Below are 23,999 nucleotides of genomic sequence, written 5' to 3'. Positions count from 1 at the left end.
CGTTATCACAACTTTTGTAACTTGCAGTCGAAAGTCTTCCAGTTTCTCTTTTTGAATGACCAATGCAGAAGGTATGACCATGTTGAGTGTCAGCTGCAGTCTTTGCGGTGTGTTAAAGAGCTGGCGATGTGAGGCAATTCAACGGTCTGTCTTGATCAACACTTATTCTTTAATATCAGTTTGATGTGTCTGGGCTCTTGAAGGATGAAAGATTCTAATGGGATGTTGGTAAATTTCAATAAAAGTACTTACTTGACAGCACAGTGGTGAGGAAGATGTAGTCAGAGAAGGAGATAAGGCCACATTCTCCCAGCGTGAAAAATATGCTGTCCTCATCTGCAAACTTTTCCCGCTCCTGGGCAATCTTCTGCTCATCCAGGTCAGGGCAAAAAAAAAAAAGTCGTATTAAAAATATTTCACATGATTCAGCACAGGCCTTATAGTTTCTACAGCTGGCCCAGGTGTGGCTTTATATGTGTGTGAAAGCCATTGTGTGAGTCTGATGCTCAATCAGAGACCAGCTATGCTCACCCACAGAAATGCACACACAGTGTACTTCCACACACATTAAAAGCAGCCCTGGTGCATTCAGGATGACTGTGTGAATAGGCGGTTCATCACAATAACAGTCATGCAAATGCTGCATACACATGAAGCCGTACGGGCAGGTGAGGATGGTAGTGACAAACAATTAGTCTGTGGTCAGTTCGAGTACGGAACACACGTTATCCACCAGAGGCTGTACTCACAGTGCGAAACACACAGAGAGGGAAAACATCACGAGAGACTGTAGCACAAACACACACTATTGATAAACCATATCTGTAACACAACCCAAATGTATTAATTATTAGAAACAAACTGACTTTAGCGCACTCGTTCACACAAACACACAGTTAACTGACACTTTCTCCTGTCAGCATGTGTATATTCACAGCATTGCATGAAAGTAAAGACTTAACCACATGCACACTACAGATCAGTGATAAAGACTTGAAAGACAGTATCCAACTGGTAGGACACTCCACCAAACAGAGTGGACAGACGGACAGAGCATGCCTTTGGAGAGGTGGGGGTGTGTGTGTGTGGGTGGGGGTAGGGGGAGATAGACTGGGCCACGCTGAGCCCGCGTGGAGTTACCTCCGTCTGTAAGAGGTCCAATTCAGAGGAGGAGGAAGGAGGAGAAACAACTGTTAGAGAACAGCGTGGCCTCTGCTGTCTTTAGCAGGGCCTTGAACAACAAACACAAGCATGTGCATTCATATCGTGGTACACACACACAAACACAGAGAAAACATCTTGCTCAAACCAAGATAATTGGGGGATACCACTCAAGTCAAGAATTCAAATACGTCTTGCCGTCCCTGTAGTCTGTAATTAACGTTCACAAGCATGAACAACGCTGCTGCCAAAACTTGAAAGGATCGAGCAAACTAAAAAAATACAAACTAAGGCAGCTCCAATAAAAAGGCTGTTATTATAATCATTTATACCTTATTGTCTGATTCCTTTTTCCATCTTTCCTCTTAGTAGTCTTGATATTGATAAATGGGCTGTATGTGTGCACATTGCAAATGACAGCTAGTCCATAATTCTTTCTTAAATAGGACACAGTAAAAACATATCTGAAGACTAAAACTTGGTGGCATCCCCCTCAATAGCATAACATGAGCAAATTCTTTCCCCATACACCGACTCCCTCCTCATGAGATATAGTCTGTATAATGACTAGTAAAGACAACTGGTACAAGCTAATAGAATTTATCACTAGCCCCAATCCGTGTCTATCTGGACTGCTAAATGTCAGTGATGCAAATATAGGAAATAGTGGTTTCTACTGTAACATTTATTATTGACAACATTAACAGTATAAGTGGAGAAGGGAGCGGGAGAGAGTGGGGGAGGTGAGAGAGAAAAAATAGTTATTTTAGGTGTAGAGAAAGAAACAGACAGAGATAACAAAAGGCAAAAATGAAACTCTTGGTGCCACAAGTTGAGGCAATCAGGTGTCTGCATGAGTACAAGTGTGAGAGATTACTATAAAGGTAAAGTAAGAATTTATAGAAAGAGTAAAAAGAGAAAGTGAGAGTGGGTGAGAGTAAAAGAGGTTGGTATTGGCCTCCGAGTTTACACACACACGCGATGACACACACACAGTATGTCCCCCTGGGCCTGAGGTGAGCCAGAGTCTGAACGCCAGTCCACAAAACAGGAAACAAACACAACTGCACAAGCGTGTTTTCCAGTGGGCCTGCACGCACTCACGCCCCAACAGACACGACTACACAGATGAGAGACATAAACACACATCCTCATTATAATGATCAGAACAGAGGCACAGAGCACATTATGCCTAATAACTCATTTTTTACAGCGTCCTGAGCCAAGGACAAAAACAGCCCTGTGAAATGGCCAAAATGACATTCAAAGAAGAAAGTCCACATATAAGGGCTGAAGAGTGGACCTCTAAAACCCACATATAGGTATGGCAACTGTGTATATCAAACTGCACTGTGGGTTTCATATCGGCTTTAAAGCCTTTTTTCCGTGCAGCTCAGGACTCTGCTATGCAATCATGTCCTATTCTCTCCTTCATCCTCCAAATTCTGTCATTGGTGAAAACCTCAGCTTCCCACTAAAGTTATGATACACTGGGTGCAGCAACAAACCATATGATTCAAGTGATATCAGTCTTATCTTTCAGCAGTTTTGATTCATCAACCTAAAGGAAATTATAACTATGAAACGTGCTGCTGCAATCACAAACAGGACCCCAACTAATCTTGAGTCCGTATTTAACGGTCATCGCAGATTTTTCCCAAAGCACTGATCTTCAAATGACTATAATCCTAATTGCTGCAGCACTCAAGTTAATTATTAGTGAATGCCTGATCTGTGTGTCTGTTATTCAGTGTCAACTTCATGGCCGTGTCAGTGTGGTCTTTTTAAATCTTTGCCTTGAGCCTGCTCATGTGTTCATACATGTCTGTGTGTCAGCTACATTACGGCAAAGTCCAGGGGCTGCGTCCAGATGACGGACTGAACAAACCGACTAGCCTGTGAGCTGAGGCAGAAACGCAGTACTGACAGAGCTGCCGGCTGGGCAGTCAAATGTACCGCTGTCATATACACACACAGGCAGGGTTAAGGGTCTGGTCAGGGCTAATCTCTCCAGTTCACCAGGCTATAACACAGCCCTGATAGATGCTCTGACCAAATTTCAACTAGCCCAAGCTTAAAGAGTCCGACAAATGAGACCCATGTAAGTCAAGCACGGCCAGAGGCTTGCATGCAAATGGGGCAAAATCTCTTTCTGCTCATTTCACATGAGCAGCGAAGAAATACTTTCCAGGCACACCATTGAAAGTGACATACTTAAAAACTTGAGACTTCTTAAAAAGGTCTTTTGGATTCTCACACTTAATTTCTAAGACCCAAAACTTGTGAATTATGTGCTTGTAGCAACACATTTACAGTACAAACCCCAGCTCCTACATCTATCTCTGACTGTAGAGATATCTCAGCAAAATGATCAGCTTAATAAATGATCTCCAACCACTAATCAACCACATGGCAATGTTGTTCTGATGGGTTCAATTATATCACAGATATGACTCACTGATGAGGAGGCACGCACCCTGTATCATCATGTCAGAATAAAAGAAAACTGGCAGCTCTTAGGTGGACACTTGGATAGTAGAGATATGGCATGTGCCAACCATCCATTTTCTGCTAGCATTGTTATTTACACTGCTCCACCAGCACTTTGTGTGGCCGCACACTTGGCTTAGGAGCTGATGGCAGCTTAGATCTGGCCCTCTCTAACACCACTGTACTGACTGCAGTGCGTTGTTACTGATTCAATCTGTGATCCTATCCAACACTGCAGCTGCAGACGCCCTGATAACAATAGAGGGGAGTAGAGGGAAGCAGATGATGAAAGATACAAGCCGCATAGTTTTTTGTGAGGTAAACCTTAACAATATTAATCATCAAACTTAAGACAAAATTATTTTTAACAGATAATATAATATGACTCTGTTGTCCACATAGTTCCTCTGATCATCACAATGAAGAGATGAATTAATGGGTCTCGGCTGCCACTAAAAATAAAAAGCTCAAGCTCTCAATAGATTTGTGTGTGTGAGTGTGTGTGTGTGTGCTTGAGTGATGCCTGTCCCTGAGCGACCTCTCGTCTTTTGTTCAGGTGAGTCCCGATGGAAATTGGTGTACTAGAGCTCTAAAACCAGTGGGGATATGCTGACTAAAAAAAAAAAAAAAGAGAGATGTACAGCGTGACAGACGGGCAGCATGGAGTGAGAAAAAGAGAAAGAGGGGGGTGAGACAAATGCATTAAAAATGGATCAGTGCCTTTATGGTGCTCTGTTTGTCGGGGTAGGTCTGGGGGCGACTGCCACTGTAGCAGGTACATTAAAAGACTTGAGTTTTGGGGGGAAAGGGAATTCAAGATGACCTGCTTGAGGGAAAAATCAAGCCGGGTCTGAGTCTGACATTTCTGAATGGTGTTGCAAAGCTGTCACAGTGTTTGAGTGTGCTGCAACACACACAACCAGGGCACCATCCCCATGCAAGCACCAAAGAAAACAACACACACAGTTAATGATTCAATGTAGGGGTGGGCAAGCTGAGGATTTTAGATCAAATTAATCAAACTCAATGCTGACTGGACGAATTCTCTTTTTTGGGTAACATGCTGAATACAATGCTACACAAGTTATAGCTAGCGACATGGCTAATAAGATGCAATTTTAAACACACAAGTGGAGAAATTCATAGGCTGTTTCAAATGGCTCTACAGGGAATTGTCTAAGCTGAGAAAATAAAAGATTGCAAAACTGTGCGTAATGACTCCAATTAACAATAAATAAATCATAATGATTTTGTGACTCTACCATTGCTATTCTGTTTTGTACACCAGAGAAAACACACAAACATATGTACACCAAAATCAATCCTTGACCACCAGACAGGCTAACAGTGAATATTTTCATCAGTGTTCATGATGATACTTTGGGATCAAAACAGTGAGCTGGTGGGTGTGTGGGTGGAGAGAACAGTAATGTATTAGCTCGCTACTCCTAGTCTCATGGGTTACCACAGAGCAGGTGCACTGTTAATAACTCATAATTATTCTGGGAGCACAATTAGAATAATGGACCCTGATGTGGAACTCTTAATAAACAAATTTCGGTCGCTGAGGAATAGCAGCTGTCTCAAAAGTGGAAAGAGGGAACCGAATTAGCTGACCACGTGTACAGACAACCCAACCTCTATTACTGTAGATAAGAGAAAGAGAGTGATGAAGTGTGTGTCAGCTTTTATATAGCCAAAAATTGACAGAGGGCAAAGACAGGGAAAGATAAGAGGAACAGAGCAGTGACAGTCCAAACAGCGGCCCTTGGAAGCTTCCTGTGAAACCAGAGAGAGTGAACATAACAACAGTTGGTGTGACAAGAGGGTTGTTTTCATTGGAGCAGCCCCCCTCCGCACTCCCTCTGAGTGACAGGTGTCAGCTCCCAGTCGCAGCAGGTCACACAGCAGACGATGTGGCTTTACATACAGAGAGGGCCACAGCATGGACGAAAAGGTTGGATACATTTTAGATGTACAGACCAAGTCCTGCCATCAGTGAATCTAATCCATGCTCTACAGAAATCATGCAGCACTGACATCTGAACAATCCAGAGGATGGATTTGTGAAGGTTATCAAGCACATCAACACAGCCTCGATGTTAGCTAACAGAGCCATTTTTTCTAGCTCCAAAAACCACCCTGTGTTGCCACCATGCGCAGAGAGGGGGCGCCACCACCAGCTTGGTTTCTCCATAAGACACAGGCAAAAGAGCAGTGCATGCTGGGGGAAAAAGGCCAGAGTGCCAAAGCGTATTTAGAGCTAGAGCTGATATTTCTCAGAAGAGATGAGAAGATGAGGAGAAAAGGTTTATAAAAGCAAGACAGAGGGAGCGCAGGGGAACAGCACCGTTATGATTTGGCATTGACCAATAGAACTTCCTCATGAGTTTCAGCTGCTCTTTGCATTAAAGTTTTGTACAACATGACATTCTCCTTAAAGGTTGGCTGTAAATGTATGAGAACTTTACTTTGAGATTCTGACTAAATGTGTAAATTATGTAGCAGTGCTGCAGCATTTAATAATCCCCGTAGAAGCAGAATCTAAAGTCTCCAATTTCAATTATTCAGCAGGGAGAACATGGCACGCAGCTGTTTCCAACAAGCTACACAAAGAGCACCAGGGAGGTCTAAAACACTGTGACCAATTACAAAACAGGGTTCGACTTGCACATTTGATACAAGTGAACACACAATGGGGTGTGTGCCTGCTTCGGTTTTGGACACTCCCAGTCATTATATAGTATGCAGGTTGTAACCTGCCCTTTGCTGCACTCGGCTTATCTTCACGTTATTCATCCTGACTGACGGAGGCATTCAGACCTGCTTAAAGGCCAAATCATTTAGTAGATAAAGCTTATAGGTCAGGGCTCATTTATCTACACTTAGAAACATAAATGTGTTTATCAGAACATTTGCAGCACAAAAGGTTTCTCAGACGCCTTCTGTAGAAACATTTTGGAGCATCCCTAACCAGGAGCAAGTAAATGCTAAAATGAACAAACTCATACACATTTATGTAAGTGATAGAAGCAACTTAAGTGTCCTGGTATGTGAAATTAACAATTAGGCAGAGGCAAAAGACCCCACTCCACCACCTTTGTTATTTTCCATATAAGACAAGTATTATGGTGCTTATACAATGGCCGGCTACCATCAACCATCTTTAAAGTTTGTTTAAACATACTAGAAGTTACTTGGAACTGGTTATGAAAGAGGTTTCAATTTAATAATAATGCCTCTATATTACCTACACAGAAAACTGACCATTTCTGAATAGTGATTATAGTTATCCTTAATGCCCATCAGTGGGTAGTATTCTAAGTCTTAGGTTAAACTTATTTTAATGGCGGAATGCTGTTTTGAGGTCTCACAGCTGCTCTGTAGTCTGGTGGTATGGCAAGTTCACTTTGTTTCATCATCACCATATCACAATTATTCATGTCATATAACCCAAAATAGATACATTACACCATAAATACAAATCCTGCCAGCAGGAAACAAGTGCACAGCAGCCAGATTAAAATCTTGATACAGGCTGTGGGGAGTGCCAGTCCGCTTTTGTTCACAATGGGCGCCAGAAAGAAGTCTAAAGTTCCTTGTGGCTGCTTTAAAAATGGCTGAGAGTGAAACAGACCATGGTTAGCAACATAAGCACAGTTTAGTTTCTGCATTTTAATGTACTTTTGCACTGTGGTTGAACCAGACAGAGGTCATTTCCGTGGACATGTTAGATTGTGCCTTACTGTAAGAGAAAATACAGTGTTGGTGCTGTTTGATTCTACTTCCTCATACTGTTTGAATCCCCCCTCAGGCTGTGTGCAACACCTACAACACTTATACACTGAGAGAAAAGTAAGATGTCAATTCAACATGTTATTAAAAGTCTACTGATTTCTTGTAATACACCTTACTTTCGGCTGAGGTCCTATCAATGCTGGTTGCCTCAACTGAGGCCACAAATGGTTTAACACTTGCTGAAGCTGAGATGTAAATACAGAAAAACTACTTACTTAGCTGTTCCCCTGGACTAACAGCAGTGAAAAGCTATGCCCTCCATAATACAACAGAGGAGTGCGAGCATGAGTAATTGAAAGATTGAAAAAAATACAGAGAAGTAAGTGGAAGAAGAGGGAAAATGTATAAATGAGAGAGAGGGAGGAGGAAGTGACTACAAAGTGCAGTTTTTCATTCAGGTGCACACATGCTGCTCGGCACGCACCCCATACCTGCCAGAAGTCCTGCAGAGAGGGAGGGGCAGATCGAGAAGGAGATGAGGAGGGAGGGTTCGGGGGGAGAGAGGGAGACAGAAGAGGAGGGGGTGGAGAATGCGCATCAATAGATGGAATGATTTGGAGGAGGGAGACAGAAAAAAAGTGGGGATTTTAGGAGACGGGGAGTTGAGGACAATGGTTATTTCGAGGAGGGGGAAGAGAGAGAAAATGAGGGGATTACTCGTCATGAGAATGAGAGAGGACGGCTGGTAAGAGCAGGAGAGAATCATCAACAGTCAACAATGACAACGTCGAGTGACATCAACATAAGATGATAGCAGCTGAATGCATGTTCACATGAGCAGAGCAGTAGAAGAAAACACAGAGATGGAGTGAATTAACAGCAGTAAACACAAGCAAACCTGTTTAAAGACTTCTAACATAACTGTTCCTCTGTACAGGAAAATTAAAATAAAACAAATAGGGTGAGTCAATATGAACAGCAGCTGTTTAACAAACACATAGGGAACATAATGAGTAAATACACACTGAACCTGGAACAAATTAGTATCAGCAGGAGGGGCGGGGGAGGGGGATGTAAGTGAGAGGTTTATAACATGCACATTTTTAAACACTTAACAGCAGCCAAACAGTATGCATGTGACTTGCTGAAGTCTCTTGGTAGGCTATTTCTAAGTAAGACGTGAAGAAGTAAGACACAGAGGACTTTTAACAGTGCTCTCGCACAATACTGTATAACACCTCTCTACCCACGACATCATTGCAGTTTACCACCTAACCCCCAGCTGAAAGGCTCCCTTTGTTCTTAACTACACCCTCCATCAACTATATGATTTACTATACACACACTACAGATATTGTGCAGGCTGTGGCCATTTCATCAAGGTCTAATTCAGTGTACTTTTAAGTTTCATGTGAACTAGATTTCATGGCTTCTTGGCAGGAAACAATAATGGCTTATTTCTCATACCAACTAGATAAGGGTTCCCATTAAGCCAATAAGGAGGAGCCACATGTCTCGAGGCGAAAAAGGATTGGGCAGGGCCAGCAAGGGAGGGAAGCTCTCCTGGCACTTGGGCCATGGCAGGAAAATCTCAGGGAACAACCAAAGCTAAATACAGTATCAGAGAAAACCATGTGTCCACAGATTTGCCTGGCATATGAAGGCGACGCGAGGCCTGGAGATAGGGATGGCATTTACATAAGCAGACACAGGTCATAAATGAGCAGTGAATGTGCTCTATTTTGATTTCAGGCCACTACAGATTTTCACATTTACTTTTGATAGATGTATAGTATAGAATCAAGTTGTGACAACGGTTCTCTCTTTTAACTCACTGACTGCTGTGGCTCATGTGACGTCAACCTGGAGATGAGATGGATTTTGATCTTTTAATGAGGTTAGAAACTAAAATCACCACAGTGATGATTAGCAAATACTAAATGAATGAGGATGGTTGGCTACTGGGTGTGAGAGATGCTCCCTGGGATCGGTGAGAGGGCAGTAATGGTCACGAATTAATATCAAGGGAGGCAGTAATGAAAATAATGATGTTGATGATTTATACTAATGGCTTCCATTTTCATGACTGAGAACAGAGAAAAGTTAGCATTTAGGGCACGCAGATAGGCTTCTGTTAGAGCCAATCTGCGGCCATAGGGGAATGGCTAGCCTGTCCAAAGTTCACCTGCTGTTTTTGTCTTAAATAGGTCATTACTTACTAGGCAGGCCCACTTTGTACACATTCCTCTTAATGATTAAGTGTGGGGCTGCTCCGTTAAAGAGAAAAGCTCTTTCTGAATTCATTAACTAACTAAATGCTCTGAGATTAAATACAGACAAAGGATCCGCGCACAGGTTAAAAACAATACATTTCTTCTTTATTTCGTAAACATTTGTCTTAACTTATTTGTCTGTGCTAAAACTATATAAAAAAGTGAGATATTCTGATTATCTGCCCTAGACTTGAAAATACTGTGACTGGAAAATAATGAGTTAGGGGTTAGGGTTGAAAAGCAGACAGCAGTGCAAAGATAAACAGTGTACAGGTTCTGTGATAAATATCTTTTAGGAAAAATTTACAAGTATATAAGGTATGTGTCATTCCCTTTTCTCTCCTATAAAAATCTTGTACCTGCAAAGGTAAAAGTATTTCAGTTTGACACCAGCTTGTGCAAATTCTACATAAACAGAAATATGGTTAAAAATACACCTATAAACAACAAAGTGAACCCAGAAATGCCAGCTGACAGTCTCATAGCTAGCTCTTTTGGATTTTTTTCTATTACTTTCTGCACTCTTGCTGACAAAACATAATGGTGTTATCTATTTTCTTCATGTCTCAAAAGCTTTTATGATACTGTGACCCCACTGCCCCTGATGAAAATGTGTGTATTTCTGTGACACTGACTTATCACCTCAATTTATACATCATGCTAGTTCCATTTATCCATTTTCTTCAATGCAATTTCAGCATGATAGATGAAATGAATGTGGCAGTTCTTCTCTTCATATTTCCTCTCTTGGCAGGATTGTATTACATTATTATATCATATTCATAAGCAGTAGGACTCAGCACTGAATGCACTGAATTAAAACCATCCTTTACAAAAACCTCACCTATAATCTTCTCTGGTTATGCATATTTGAATTATATAATATATATGTTTTTTGTAATTTATTCTTATAAAGACTAAATATCTAAAGCAGTCTTAGTTTGCATAAGTTTTCCTGCATGAAAATAAGATCAGAACAATCTGATTTTTAGGAGTTAATGGAGAGACTTCTAATAGAAGTACATTTTGGAGATCCACACTTCTTACCTTCCCATCGTAGCGCTTCACAATGAACTGATCCAGGCCCAGATCTGAAAAAAAGAGACATAGGAGACAAATAATGTAACAGATGAGATGAGATACAGACTACTTACACAATGGGGGCATCAAGATTTATGCCCATCATGAAGCAGAGCAAATGTATTTAGTTGGTGTCATTACTAAACCTTTGGTAATCACTGACATGTGCTGGAGATTAATAATAGTCATTAACAACCCATTTCCATTTTGCAAATTCTTTAAAACAAACAATCATCAGCATTCAGCTTTGACTCTTCTGATCATCAGTTAGAACACAGTTCTTGACCAGTTTATTTAAGAGATCCAGTTCAGACGCACACACGGAGGTTGACAGTATGCAGTCAGTGTTTCTATTTATATATTATACAGTATTTCATGCATCTTATAGTGTTTGAATTAATAAGAAATCAGCTCACTATATCATGCTCATACAACGAATAATGATCTCGATACACATCTTGCACACATATAGATCAGTGAAAAATTAGTCACTGGTCTTTTGTCCTGTCAGTCTTATTTTGGGTTTATTGCTGTCATGTCTATATGCAAAAGGCAACAATTCATATTGTATCTGAATATAATTCAGCTCCCACCAAAGATGATGTGAAATGTGATTTCTCCCCTTTTACTAAACTTAATCAAATATACTTCAAGCATGACTTATGAATCTTTGTGTAAAAAAAACAAAATCCTTCTCCTCCAAACTAATATAATTCAAACAAATTAACCTTGTTGAGGAGATTATTTTTCTTGTGTGAGGCAGCAGTTCTCATCTGTAACATGAAGCATGCAGTATTAGAGAGAAAAAATGTACCAAGAGTCTGGATATAAGTACTGGTGGCCCCACAGACCTGATGAAACAGTCTCAAATCAGATTAACTGTGAGGGCGATGGTTAGAGTTTAATCTCATTAAACTGTACTAATTAAGTGAGCTTCATAATTTAGTATGAAGTTGTCTTCATCTGTGTTAAAGATCGCCTAATCACCAAAGACCTCTGCAAATAGCCTTGCACCTTCTTCTGCGTAGTCAATTATACTCTCACTTCAGGTCAGTTACAAAAATCACCAGAGATTCCCAACTCGGGCTGGATGGCGGACATAAAGCCCACATTTCGAGATCTGTTTCACTTTAAAGGCTGTTCCAAACATACTTGAATATGGCAGCATTTTTTACCCAATTTGAAATGACACAACTAGACTATCAAATATATCAGGGGCATACTCTTCATCGTAAAAGTCAAGATTTTCACTAAACAAGGAGCATCTGGCCATGTACCTTGTATTTATAAAAATCCAACCTCTGACTTGGACACAGTTGTTCCATCCATCTATGCATGTATGTATTTCCAAAAACAACAATTTTAAAATGAAAGGAGGGCTAAAACTGTCTCATACATTTTTTATCAAGTCCATTAGTTATTCATCATCTATGGTCCAGAAAATCTGCTGAGTGTTAGAACAACAAAAGCAGACTTGGCCAAGGAGTCCACTATTTAACCTCACTTGGTTTGGGGCTTCGTGACAACAGTAAAATTGCTGCCCATCACACAAACCGCAGCATTTCCTGGACTTCATTTCATCTGCTTTGCTGAAACTTCTCCTAACCAACAGAGGTCAGCTCGTTGTTATTTTAATTCCAGTTTGGAAGGGATGAGACATGATCAAGAGAGAAAAAGCTGGGGAATTGTCAAGAGGGAAGAAGAGGCTCTAGGTCTAAGAATGGAAGGCCAACAGGGGCAAAGCTAGGCCAAGTCTAGGGCATGGTTAACAGATGGAAGTGCTGAGGTGAGTGGGAATGGCAATGCAGACGTGACAGGCCAGGCTAAGTCGTTATCAAGTGCTAACTGCAGGCCTGCCTTTTTGACTGTGGATGAATTCACGGGATGTAATAGTCCTCACGCAATGGGAATTCAACCCGAAGCGTGTGATGAAGGCGAATATACTCTAATACAAAAAAATATCATGTAAATTTAACAGAATTTTAGTGCTGAATAACTGGATAACAGATAAAGACAAATGTGGTGTTGAAGCACATCTATGCTAAGTTAAGCTCCATGCCATCCCAGCCCTACATGACTGAAGATCAAATATCTCTCAGTGGCTCCATGTGTGACGTCTGAGATCTGCTCTGGTTTGAACCCGTTAATTGATACGCCAACTGCTGTGCTGCGACTCACTCAACACAGCGTGACTGGACAGCGCTGTCGCTTCCACCCTCCCCCCTCCCAACCTCCCCTCATACTTGTGAACATGGTCTGTGGGATAGTTATACCATGAACTGCTGTAAGTCCTGAACTGCTGAGCGTGTGCTAAGTGTCCCTGTGGCTGGATGGGGTGTTGTTGCTGGGTGATTCTCCACCAGTGCGATTATATGGTCTTAGCATTACTACATTTAACCCTGGATAGTGATACATAAGCTAGGTTGCAAAGGTGTACTTCAGGCCAAAATCTGGGGTGAGGAACAGAATTGGTCTAAACATTTACTTGATTCTGCAGAACCAGATAAAGGGAGTGAAATCTGACAAATTAACTGGAGAATGCCAGTGGGTGTGAAGAAGTCATAGACTGAGCAAAGCTGGTGGAAGCAAAGGGAGAAGACTCACTCTCAGGCTGCTTCTCATTAGGTGTGATGGAGCGTATGAAGTCCTGGGGCGTCATGTAGACCTCAGCATCTCCGTGTTCACCAATGACCTTCAGGGTGGCAAAGTAGCGGAAAATCTTGTCCGGAGTGGAGTACGCTCTTATCCTGTTCTCGTACTCCATCACCTGTCAACCAAACGAGTAACAACAATTATACCCGTTTCATACTGGACAAAAAAAAACAGCTAAGAACCACTAACATAAGCTTTTGTCGTCAGTTAGAATGGATACAATCAGCATTCATTCCTGTACCAAGGGACCCTGCAGTAGTCATGGCTGTTTGTCAGCTCCAATCTCGGATCAGCTGTGATGAAAATGGAATATTAAGGATAGTGGTGTGTGCAAACATATTTCAGCTGGTGCCGACTTTTGAAAGAGAGACTAAAACATACAAATCAACCAGCGTTACATTGTCAGTGGCTTCCATGTCACTCAAAGCTGCTTGATTGGTACTGTGCATGTGATACTCTCAACAGAGATGAGAGGGAAGCGAGATGTGTCCCTCTTTAGCTACCTCCATCATCAGTCCTGGAAAAAACAATATCTATTTGAGAATTTTATTGATTAAGACTTTTTAAATAAGTTTAGCGTCATCTGGACGTTGTTCGATGTGGAATATAATGTGTTACATCCCCCGATTGGGAGGGTTAGGGTTAGAGGGCTAGTGAATTCATCTCCTGGCAATGAGAAAGGAAAATTGTTTAGTTTGGTTTGAGTTTGAAAGAGAGACTGAATAATAGTAAACAGGAGACAATGGACTGAATAGGAGAAAGGATTGTGGTTTTTCAATATTTTTTCAATATTTTTGTGTTGTTATATAAGTGTTATTATATATAGTTGCATCTCATTCTTTGTAGACAAAATCTACATGTTGATTTTCAATTAGTACATAACCTAAATGTATGACCAATGTTGACCGACTTTGAACTGTACACAAAGGTGTTGTAGGAAAGTGTTGTTTTTTATATCATTAATTAATTGTATCAAAGCAACTAATGTTACTATGCATTTCATGTGTGCATGTCAAGTGTGGACACCACAAAGATTTGCTGATTGCCATGGCATCAGCTAGTGTGGATAGTAAACAATTAACAAATTTCACTGGCCATCGTGCTGCTGACAACTCTTCCCCATTTTCTGGTCTTCTAATGTGCCAAACCAGGGAAAAAAAAACCCAGGAAGGCAAACTAGTCGACTGGCAATGGGAAAGGAGTCAACCACCTATTTTTCTGAGTTTGCCAGTGTTTAAATAAACCACACCAATATCAGTGTAAATTAGTACCATATACCCAAGCACCAACAAAATCAAAGATCCAGACTAGCAATATTCCAGTCCTGTGTTCAGTGAGGTAAATAATCTAAGGGAAAGTTACGAGACTGTGGAGAGTGTGAAGGAGTGACTACAATAAAGGAGCAGGTGGTGGCAGGAAAGCAAGTTGTCAGTCAGGATAGGGAGGTATATTAACCTCCTGACTACGACAACAACCACATAATAAAAACAGGAAATGGTGTTTTCAGGATCAGACTGACAGGTAAACACAACCACACAGGGTTGCAACAATGACCCATGAGGCTAACAGCATGGCACAGCTGACATACCAAAGTCCAACATTTTGGAAAATACAACAAAATAATGAATTCATTCAGCTTGGTTACACACATTAGTCACATAAATGTTTGCCTTGACACGGCCATCTGCCTTTCAGCACTAAGTTTCAAACAGAAATTGACAGAGTGATGTTTGCGAGCTGGGCTCAGCTGTAATCCACACAGGCAGCAGCTACTTCATGTGATGCTGAATGATTGTTTACACTACACAAACTCCCTGCAGAAGAAATCTTCAACCTTTAGAGGCCATTATCCACTTTAGGGTGATTATAGAAAGAGTGAAAGAGATACAGGGACTTTGACCTAAAATTCTTTTCTTGAGTCTCTACGTATGAGTAAGTGATTCTGTGTTGGTTTCCCCTCTTTAGCAGACCTTATTGGTCTTTCGGGAAATTACCAGGAGTGTGTCCCCCAGAAGAGTCAACCATCAGTGTATGGCTGAGAGGTTACAGGACAGTTGCAGGGAAAAACTGGCGAGACTGACTGATGGGTATTCTGTCATCTCTCTCTGCCTTTCATCTCCTCAGATTTACAAGCTACTGATCTTAACATAACCCACACTGATGGAAAGTCAAGCCTGTTCTTTTGAGCTTTCAGCCATTCAAGCTCTCTCTTTCCATTACAAAAAAACTGCACCCTCACAAAAAGGGGGGTAAAATTCAACTCACTTCAAATACCAATTCTATTTTTCCCCCCTCAGATTTTCAAAGGCTGTTGTGCAACATCTGAGTTAAGAGTGATATATCAGTTCAAAAGTAAGCAGGTGAAAGCAGCAAATTTTAATCACATTTTAGAGTGAAAATTCTCCCCTGCAGCATAATTTTGCATTTAAGATGTCATCAATCAGAAAGTCCCTATCATCCCTATAGAGATAGCTAAAAAATATATTTATGTAAAGACGTAAAATTAAAATAAATGTTCTAAAAATGTATGAGTACTTTTCACTACACATATGGTAAACTCCATGACCACGTGACCATTTCAAGGGCAGTCTGAAGTGCTGATGGACATGCAGACTGTGTGCAGACATTTCCACACGTACACACACAAACCATTTTCCTCAGTGTGCTCTATCACACCAAGACTTTCTATTTGACATAGTGAGTGAGCTGGCACAAACAACCTATTTTTACCAACATACTGGTATATCCTGTGGTGCTGTGATTCACTAAAACTCCCCCGACATCTATATGCTTTCAGCAGACTATGGCTCCTGCAGAGACAAGAGTGATTGTGCAATTTTCAATCTACAGCCCTAAGTTAGATGAACGATTGCATCACATTTTGTTTGAAAAAATTCAATCTATTGTTCAAAGCTCTTCCTCTCCCTTTTCTTCCTCCCTGGTCCACCAGCTATATTATGCAGAGCTACTTACTGTTTATTGGGCACCCTATCAAAGACCCTTTGTTCTTCTTCTACTTCTACATTGTCATCTGCTGCCTAATTAACAGCAATAAAATGTTATGGGTGGTACATTTCTGTTGTTTATGACAGCAGCATTGCATGCTCATTTCCTTTGTGTGTCTGGGTAAAATACTCTGTCAAAATATACCAGCGTTTGCATATTGGACATTGATTGGGAGGCTTTTCAAAACACCATTCTAGAGGTGAATTAAATACTGAACTGACTGAACGGCTGAATGTTTATCGTTCATTGATTACCTTGCGGTCACGAAATCCAGAGCGTGGCTTCTTTTTTTTCCCCGCTCCACCTTCATCCTTTGAATCTTCATCTCCGCTGCTGGCCTCCACCGATTTCTCTGAGTCCATTTCAGCTTCTGTATCCCTCACGAAATCTGCTTGCTCTGTGCCTGGACGCTCAGTGTGTTGAACTGAAGGCCCTGCATCTGCATATGCTCTAGTTTTCAACAATCATACAGAGTAGAAACAGATTGACACCTGAAGGACATTTCTATGTCATCTATCAAGAAGGTTGAGTATTGTAATATTGGTGAATATTTGTGTGTAAGTAACTGACTGTGTTATGCAGCTATGCATACACTGTAGTTATGGCAAGGGATGAGAGAGATTATGTGCTGCACTGTGTTTTGCTTGACTGTGCAAAGCAGGGAGGTTCACTATGGCAAACTCCCACTTGACCATTTTTCTGACTAAATTGAAAATTGGTATAATAATAATAAATAGCTGAGTCTGTCTGGGGCAGGCTGAATAATTCAGTTTAATGAGACACTAGGAGAATGAAGCCTCGGGTGAAGGCCTGGAACAGTCTCGTCCCATCAGTCTCAAATGCCCAGAGGCACCATCCATCACTTTGCCTCCTGCAGCACAGTCATTCTGTCCCCATAGAGCTCTAACGTCAACGCCTTCTGCTCTGCTTTGCCTTAACTAAACACCAAACTCTTTAGTAATGGATAGCAGTAAAAACATTGTGACACCCTTGGGGTGGTGACTTCCTGGAATGTCAACAGAAATGCAGGTAAGCAACACGGGGTGGTTTCCCCAACAGTTACGTAACTGGGGAACTGAACTTGGCATGTGCATAGAAATCAAATTGTTGTGCGATGCTGCATAGTAAGCAAATCCTAGTCTAGTGAGTGTAAATCATGGTTTGTGTTCATTTTAATGCGGCAGGCCAGATATAGGAGGTTACAATTAATGGTGTGAAGAGAAGCAATTGTCGGGAGAAAAAGAAACGAGACAACGCACTAGAATACAAAAGAAGTGTGTTTTAACGTTTCTGTTAAACTTTAAGTATGACTGTTTTTCTTAAGAAAAAAAAGGAGTAAATACATGAAGCTGTGCAAATTTCTATTAAAATTGGCTTTTGGCATCCTTGGTCTGGTCTCTTTTCGAGCCATTGTTGTTTGAGAGAGACTCTCACATATCTCTTTGATAGAGACAAAAGACAAATGAAAAGTGAAAACCCAGTGATGTTATTGTTGTTAGGTGGTGGTGAACAAATCTGTTTGACAAACTGAAGAGTTTAATGTTGCTGTGTTTCATGTGATTAGGAGTATGAAGTAATCCTTTGTGTGTATTTATTGTTTACCACTGGATGGAAATATTAAGTAGCACTGCAATGATTAATTGATTAGTCCAACTATCGATTTGAAAATTCTGAAAATCAATTAACTGTTTAAGTCACTTTTTTAAAGAAAAAAAAAATCTCTGCTATCAGCTTCTCAAATGTAAATGTTTTCTTAGTTCTTTACTCCTCTGTGGTAGTAAACTGAAAATCTTTGGGTTGTGGCCAAAGCAAGACATTTGAGGAGGTCACCTTGAGCTTTCAGAAACAGCAGTCAACATTTTTCACCTTTTTCTGACATTTAATGGAGTAAACTAAACTAATCAATTAATCAAGAGAATTCAGCTGAAGTATCATAAGGCCATTATCATTTTTTTTCTTTAATACATAGAAACAGTCAAGTGCACTCCTGGATCCAGTCTTACCTGTTCCAGAGCAGCCCAGCACTAGCAGACACACCAGTTACCCCAGCCAGGGCTGCCAGCATCAGCCTCCTCCGGCCAGAACCCCGCACTGCCCCACTGTGGTAGCGGCGGGACAACTGCACTAGCCCCACTGAAACTGCGGACAATGCCCGCAAGCGGAACATCCTGCAGAGAGGAAAGAATGAAGGCTTATTTATACAGTTGACACTACTGAAAAAGGAAATGAGGAGATGCTCGAAAGTTATGTATGAAGGCACTTTGTCGAGGATGTGATTACAGAAAAATCTTAAAAATGATGGCATATATTTTTGTTGCAAATACTGAGAAATAAGGATAAACGTGCTTTAAACTTCACATCATATATCATCTGAACAACATGGAAGAGCAAGCACACTGCTAGCACCCTGTTAAGTACATCCCTTATCCAGTCATAAGCCATGGAAGTCTTCGACAAGGATTTGGAGAATTTGACCAAAAAACTAATTAACACTCATCTCCAGAGAAAAAGCTTAGAACAATAGCAGTGCACTTGTGGGAGCTCTTTTCATACTGCACTGCAGGCAAAACTGTACCTTCAACAGTCAATGCATAAATGTCCTGGAGTCCTCACACACCTCAATTAATAAACAACTGAAAGCAGGGATAAAACTAATTGCCACCAGTGCAGCTAAGCTCCAAAACTTCAATTTCAACCAGACTGTTGCTTAATTCATCAGTGTCACGGAAAGATGATTAACAATTAAGAAAGAGACTGCTGGTGTGTATCTGTGGCTCCTGTGCGTGCACGTAGGACAGGACAGAGGAGTTCATCCCACAGAGGTCTGAAGCTGCCACCTGTCGATATCCTATTAACAATTCAGACACCAATTGTCAAAGTGATTCTGCAGAGAGATAAAAGACGACATGGCATATGCTAATTGGAGTGCTTAGTAGCCCATGACAATGGGGACTGAGGTGAACAGCAAGCATGCAACCACAACCATTTCTGTGGAGCTGGTGACAGCCATGTGCTTATAGACCGGTGCCAAAGAAATGATGGACACCAGCGAGACTAAAAACCTACACAAGCGCAACAGAAAACTTTGATGATGGTCCATTGTATGAAAAAAGGCTTTAAGTCTGACCATGACTTCAGTTATTAGTTTAAACTGGATTCACTTCCAATTTTGGAAGATATCTAATCTGGCTCTTGCTTGTATGTGGCGTAAATCATGTTGGACAAAAGCATCAGCAAAATAAATGTAACAGTATCTAATCAAATAACAAATGTCATGTCATGTCATTGTCCAAACCGCTTATCCCCTTCCATGGGGTTGCGGGGTGTTGCTGCTGGAGCCAATCCCAGCCTTGTCTCAGGGCGAGGGCAGGGCACTCCCTGGATAAGTCGCCAGCTCATCGCAGGGCCCTCACTGATGAGGTACAGCCGCCCTCAAATAACAAATAACAGGACAAATAGTAATATCTTTGAACAATGAAATAAAGAATTGAGGCTATAATTTCTGAATAATTTCTCAAGGTCACAAGTGCAATTATTACGTTTCCATCTGATAAGCATAATCTAGCCTAAATTAAGGCACGGATGCAAAGCGGTTGCATAAGTCTCTTACTCATGGGTGTTTTTTTTTTAATTCAACCAATCAGTGTGGCTATTTCAAGGATAACTCCACCACCTTTACGCATTCAAATGTGCTTACAGCTCTTACACACACTGCATATGTGAAAACAGGAGTATAAAGCCTTTCGGGGCTATGGAGAAAGTTGCATTTTGCATCAACTTTGTTCTAGGAGTGTAAAGCGAGACCAGTGGACTCCTTTTCACAACCTGGGACCTACACTGCCCACAATGCAACAACCACTAGAGGCAATTTCCCAGATTACAATATTATTATTATTATATGCAGCTTCCTCTGGAGATACAGAAGGCTTTGTACTGCATTTTCACATATGCAGTAGTACTCCTCAACACCTGCAAACAAGCTTTAGTGGAATTACTCTATAAAAGTCTTATTCGTCAAGTTGGAGAAGCAGCAGGACTCTCCTGAGCTGCCTGAGATCAAGCTCGGATAGGAGGAGATAGCAGTGAGTTTATCCTTGTCTCTGGCATTAAAAGGAATGGCCACGTGCTATGCCACTGACTTTAGACCAGGATTTTCGTTGGTCTATAAGGAGCAATGGGCATCTAGATTGGAACAAGTACATTTGCTACTTTCACAATGTGGGCACTTGGCATCCATATGAAACTACCTACAAAACTGCGCTCTGTGTAAGATAAGATTTTTATCTCTGCCCCAACAAAACCATGAAACAAACACAAAAACATATATGCCACATAAGTCTCAATATACAATTTAAGTCTCAACACAAAAGTCAGAGGGACACACACAAACCACAGAGCTGTTTCTCTGGATTGGTTTGACTCTAAGCTGCAAGCAGAGGCCCACCCATTTAGGCTAGTGTAATTAATGTCCTCCTTGGCCTTTGAAACATGTCACTTGAGTTAAAACTAATATTTTTTTAAAGTGAGAGTTAACCATGATGAGCTATGTAATCCCCAGTTGACAGGCTGGGCACTTGTACAGAAAATAGATTTTTATAGCTGAGACACAGCAACGCTTCAGTTTTTCCGATCAACCTGTCAGAGCGCTTTGGTCAGGAAGGGGACACTGGGAATGTGAATGTATGAATCTTGCATAAAAAGCAGCAAGCTACGTTACAGCTACAAGGACCTTGTTATTTCTAGTGTGTGTAAATAGGATAACACACTAGCCTGGGTGTAGACATCTTTTTGAATGGCTGTCATTCAAATATTTTGAAATGTTGTGACACCCATCTGTAATGGGAAGATTTTGTCTGCTGTTTTGTTGTCACACTACGACATTTATTTCGTTGTCATGCTATGACAACAGCAAAGAACAAGAAATAAAGCAAGGCAGGGATTTAGTAAGTTGAATGGCACGGTACATTTTATTTTTTTCCTGGCGATGAACAGAAAAATTAAAAATAAAAAGTACAGATTTTGAGCATCACTGATGGACATCATTTTGTTAATTTGCAGTGACTTGCATCCACTTTTTCTTGCCTTTGTTCTACATCTATGAAGCAAGGTGCAATATCACAATAGCTAATAAGAATGCTAACACTTTGCAGTGCATATATTCAGTTCTACATCATACTCCCACCAATTAGGTCTACATCTTAAATCCAATGATCCCCACCTGGGAGAATAAAGCACTGACCTTGTTTAGCATGCGACTGCCTCAGGTTGTACCTGCTCATATAGAGCTTAGACTTTCAAGACAATTGAGTTTTTTTATTTTAAAAAGCCGTGAGCCGCTCATTGCAGCCGGTCTCACAGCACTAACCAGAATCACATTCAGCCTTTTTAAGAAAGACTGGGACAGGGCGCTGACCTGGTAGCTGGTAAATCAATGTTGCTTTTGGTCCTCAACATCTCCGGCCACCTTACAGTGAAACACAAAGCTGCCCACAAGAGGAGCATGAGTATTTATGCTGTGTTAACACTGCTCGGTGCTTGGATGATGGTACACAAAAGGGGATAAAAATAAAAATAAAAAATAAGTGGGCAGCTTCACCTCAGAAGCCTGGGGCACTAAAAAAATATGTTTTACGCCTTCAGTTTAAACTAGTGACGCGTTGCTCTCAAAAAAACAGTAAACTCGGGAGTTTTAAGACGCTAAACTTTGCAGCTGCTCTGTTGCTGAGGGATGTTTTCTGCCTCTGAGTGGCAAATAAAAAAGCGAAGAGGGGATTACTCTCAGCAGTAACAGGGGCACAGATGAAGTAAAGTTTGCATGTCTACCTTCTGCACTGACAATTTAATTTGGAGACTTTCAAGTACTGTTGAAAGTTTTAAGTAGGTCTGTGATTTACTTGTGACTTACAATAAGAATAAGAATTTCAAGCTGACTTAAACTTTAATTGAACTTAATTTCCCCTCCTGTTTTGGATTATGAGCTGAAGGTTTATCATACAGAGTATGGACAGACAACAGGCAATAACACTTGTTTTGACAGGAACAGAGCTGTGACTATTATCTGATTAATAAATTAGTTTTTTTTTATTTGATGATAGTTTATTTGTTGATTAATGACTATTTGTGGTGACTCACAAGAGACAACAGTGAGCCATATCACTGACCAAAAATGGGGTTACTTTGGAACAACATATGTGGCACAAGTTGGTAAACAAACAGGATAATTGTAATCTGTAATGTTCATAATGTTCCCCAGTGAGGGCTGGCTTCACACATCACTAGCCTGCCTCAGGCTGATCACAGCCCTACCGGTCAGTCTGGTCTTTGGTGTCAACAATTAACACGGTACACCTTGTGCTAGATACTATAAACAGGCAAAAAAAAAAAACAAACAAGGGGGAAACATTTTATAGTAACGTGAGTGATATTTTGAAATGTCAGACGGTAAAGGGCGAACCCCCAAAGTTATCCCCATGATGCAAAATGTTTTGTTTTTAGCCTTAAGTTAAGCTCGTTGACAGCAACCCATAGTGAGTTAAAATATCGCAGGTACATGTGAATAACCAGTATTCCATGTGTTTTTTTTTTCATTCCTTTTGTCATTCAGGTCAATGTGACATGTTTAGCTGTGGAGTCTAGCTGTCAGATAATTTTTTCGCAGGGCAGCTAACGCTAGCTAGTTAGCTAGCAAGCTAACAGTCAACGTTAAGATAAACGTCCACCGTTAGCTGCCCTCTCACCGGCTGACGTTACACACTGCTGAGCTAGAAAGCTGCTTTAGCAAGGAAGAAGCATTTACTCACGTTAGTGACAGCACAAGCGACACTCAGTCCGGAAAATGATAATGTCCTCGGTTTTTCGGAGTACGTCTGTCTCTCCTGTGACTGCAGAGATGGAGCAGCGCATACAGCAGTTCCGTGTTCAGCAGCGGCCGAGCGGACGGCGGGGTGGAGCGACACTTCAGCACCCCGCCCCGCGCAGCCAGGACGGGCCCCGTCCCACAAGGACCATGGTACAAAATCACATGTACATGACAAATTTGACTTTATTTTTTTTAATCAATATCATTGCATGCTCCTATATAACACAGGCTAGTTGTTTGGAGAAGAAATTAAGGCTCAGATTTTTAATATTTACAATATTAATGAGGTCATCAGACAAACTCAAATACATGTTGCTGTTTTTTTTTCCCATAACTTAATAATCAAGCTGTTGTCAGGTGAAGATAAAGTTTATAAAGATAAAGAAACTGTATTGTCCTTTAAGGTATTTATTCAGTTCATTCAGTCATGAAATATGTGTCTTTCTTTCTTTCTTCCCAAATACTACATAGTGTTTAAATTTGGCCAGAATAAAAAGCCAAAACAGCGACCATTATGAAGACAATGACTTTATGATGTTGCAAAAAAAAGAAAAAAAGAAGAAGAAGAAGACCAGTGTTACCTTAAAGCAAGTCAATCCAATTTGTTGGTATAATTTCAGATCCTCAGCATGAAAATATATCAGAACTAAATGACTTGGCTCTTTGCACTGCACCAGTCATAATTGTTGCCTTGAATACTTGATTTAATGGCCTGAATGTATATTGTGAAAGGAGTAGCT

At 40.9% G+C, this 23,999-nt stretch overlaps 1 protein-coding gene across 4 annotated transcripts in view; it reads right to left on the bottom strand.

Annotated features, from left to right (window-relative positions):
* The window catches only part of micu1 (mitochondrial calcium uptake 1), a 34,405-nt gene extending 11,047 nt beyond the window's left edge, over window positions 1-23,358 (bottom strand). For 2 of the 4 annotated variants that reach the window (XM_037123735.1, XM_037123738.1), the window contains exons 1-8: window positions 23,201-23,358; window positions 18,404-18,568; window positions 16,655-16,850; window positions 13,347-13,509; window positions 10,710-10,753; window positions 7,881-7,892; window positions 1,141-1,146; window positions 253-367 (exon numbers count right to left, since the gene is read on the bottom strand). In XM_037123735.1, the coding sequence (XP_036979630.1) occupies window positions 253-367; window positions 1,141-1,146; window positions 7,881-7,892; window positions 10,710-10,753; window positions 13,347-13,509; window positions 16,655-16,850; window positions 18,404-18,567 (700 nt within the window). In that variant the 5' untranslated portion in view covers window position 18,568; window positions 23,201-23,358. The remainder of the gene's footprint in view (window positions 1-252; window positions 368-1,140; window positions 1,147-7,880; window positions 7,893-10,709; window positions 10,754-13,346; window positions 13,510-16,654; window positions 16,851-18,403; window positions 18,569-23,200) is intronic. The other 2 variants (XM_037123736.1, XM_037123737.1) reach the window with 2 other exon arrangements.
* Between the last annotated feature and the right edge of the window lie 641 nt (window positions 23,359-23,999).

Source organism: Acanthopagrus latus, chromosome 15 (genome assembly GCF_904848185.1).
Source record: "Acanthopagrus latus isolate v.2019 chromosome 15, fAcaLat1.1, whole genome shotgun sequence".
Classification (NCBI taxonomy): Eukaryota; Metazoa; Chordata; class Actinopteri; order Spariformes; family Sparidae; genus Acanthopagrus; species Acanthopagrus latus.
This window is presented reverse-complemented; position numbering and strand designations above follow the sequence as displayed.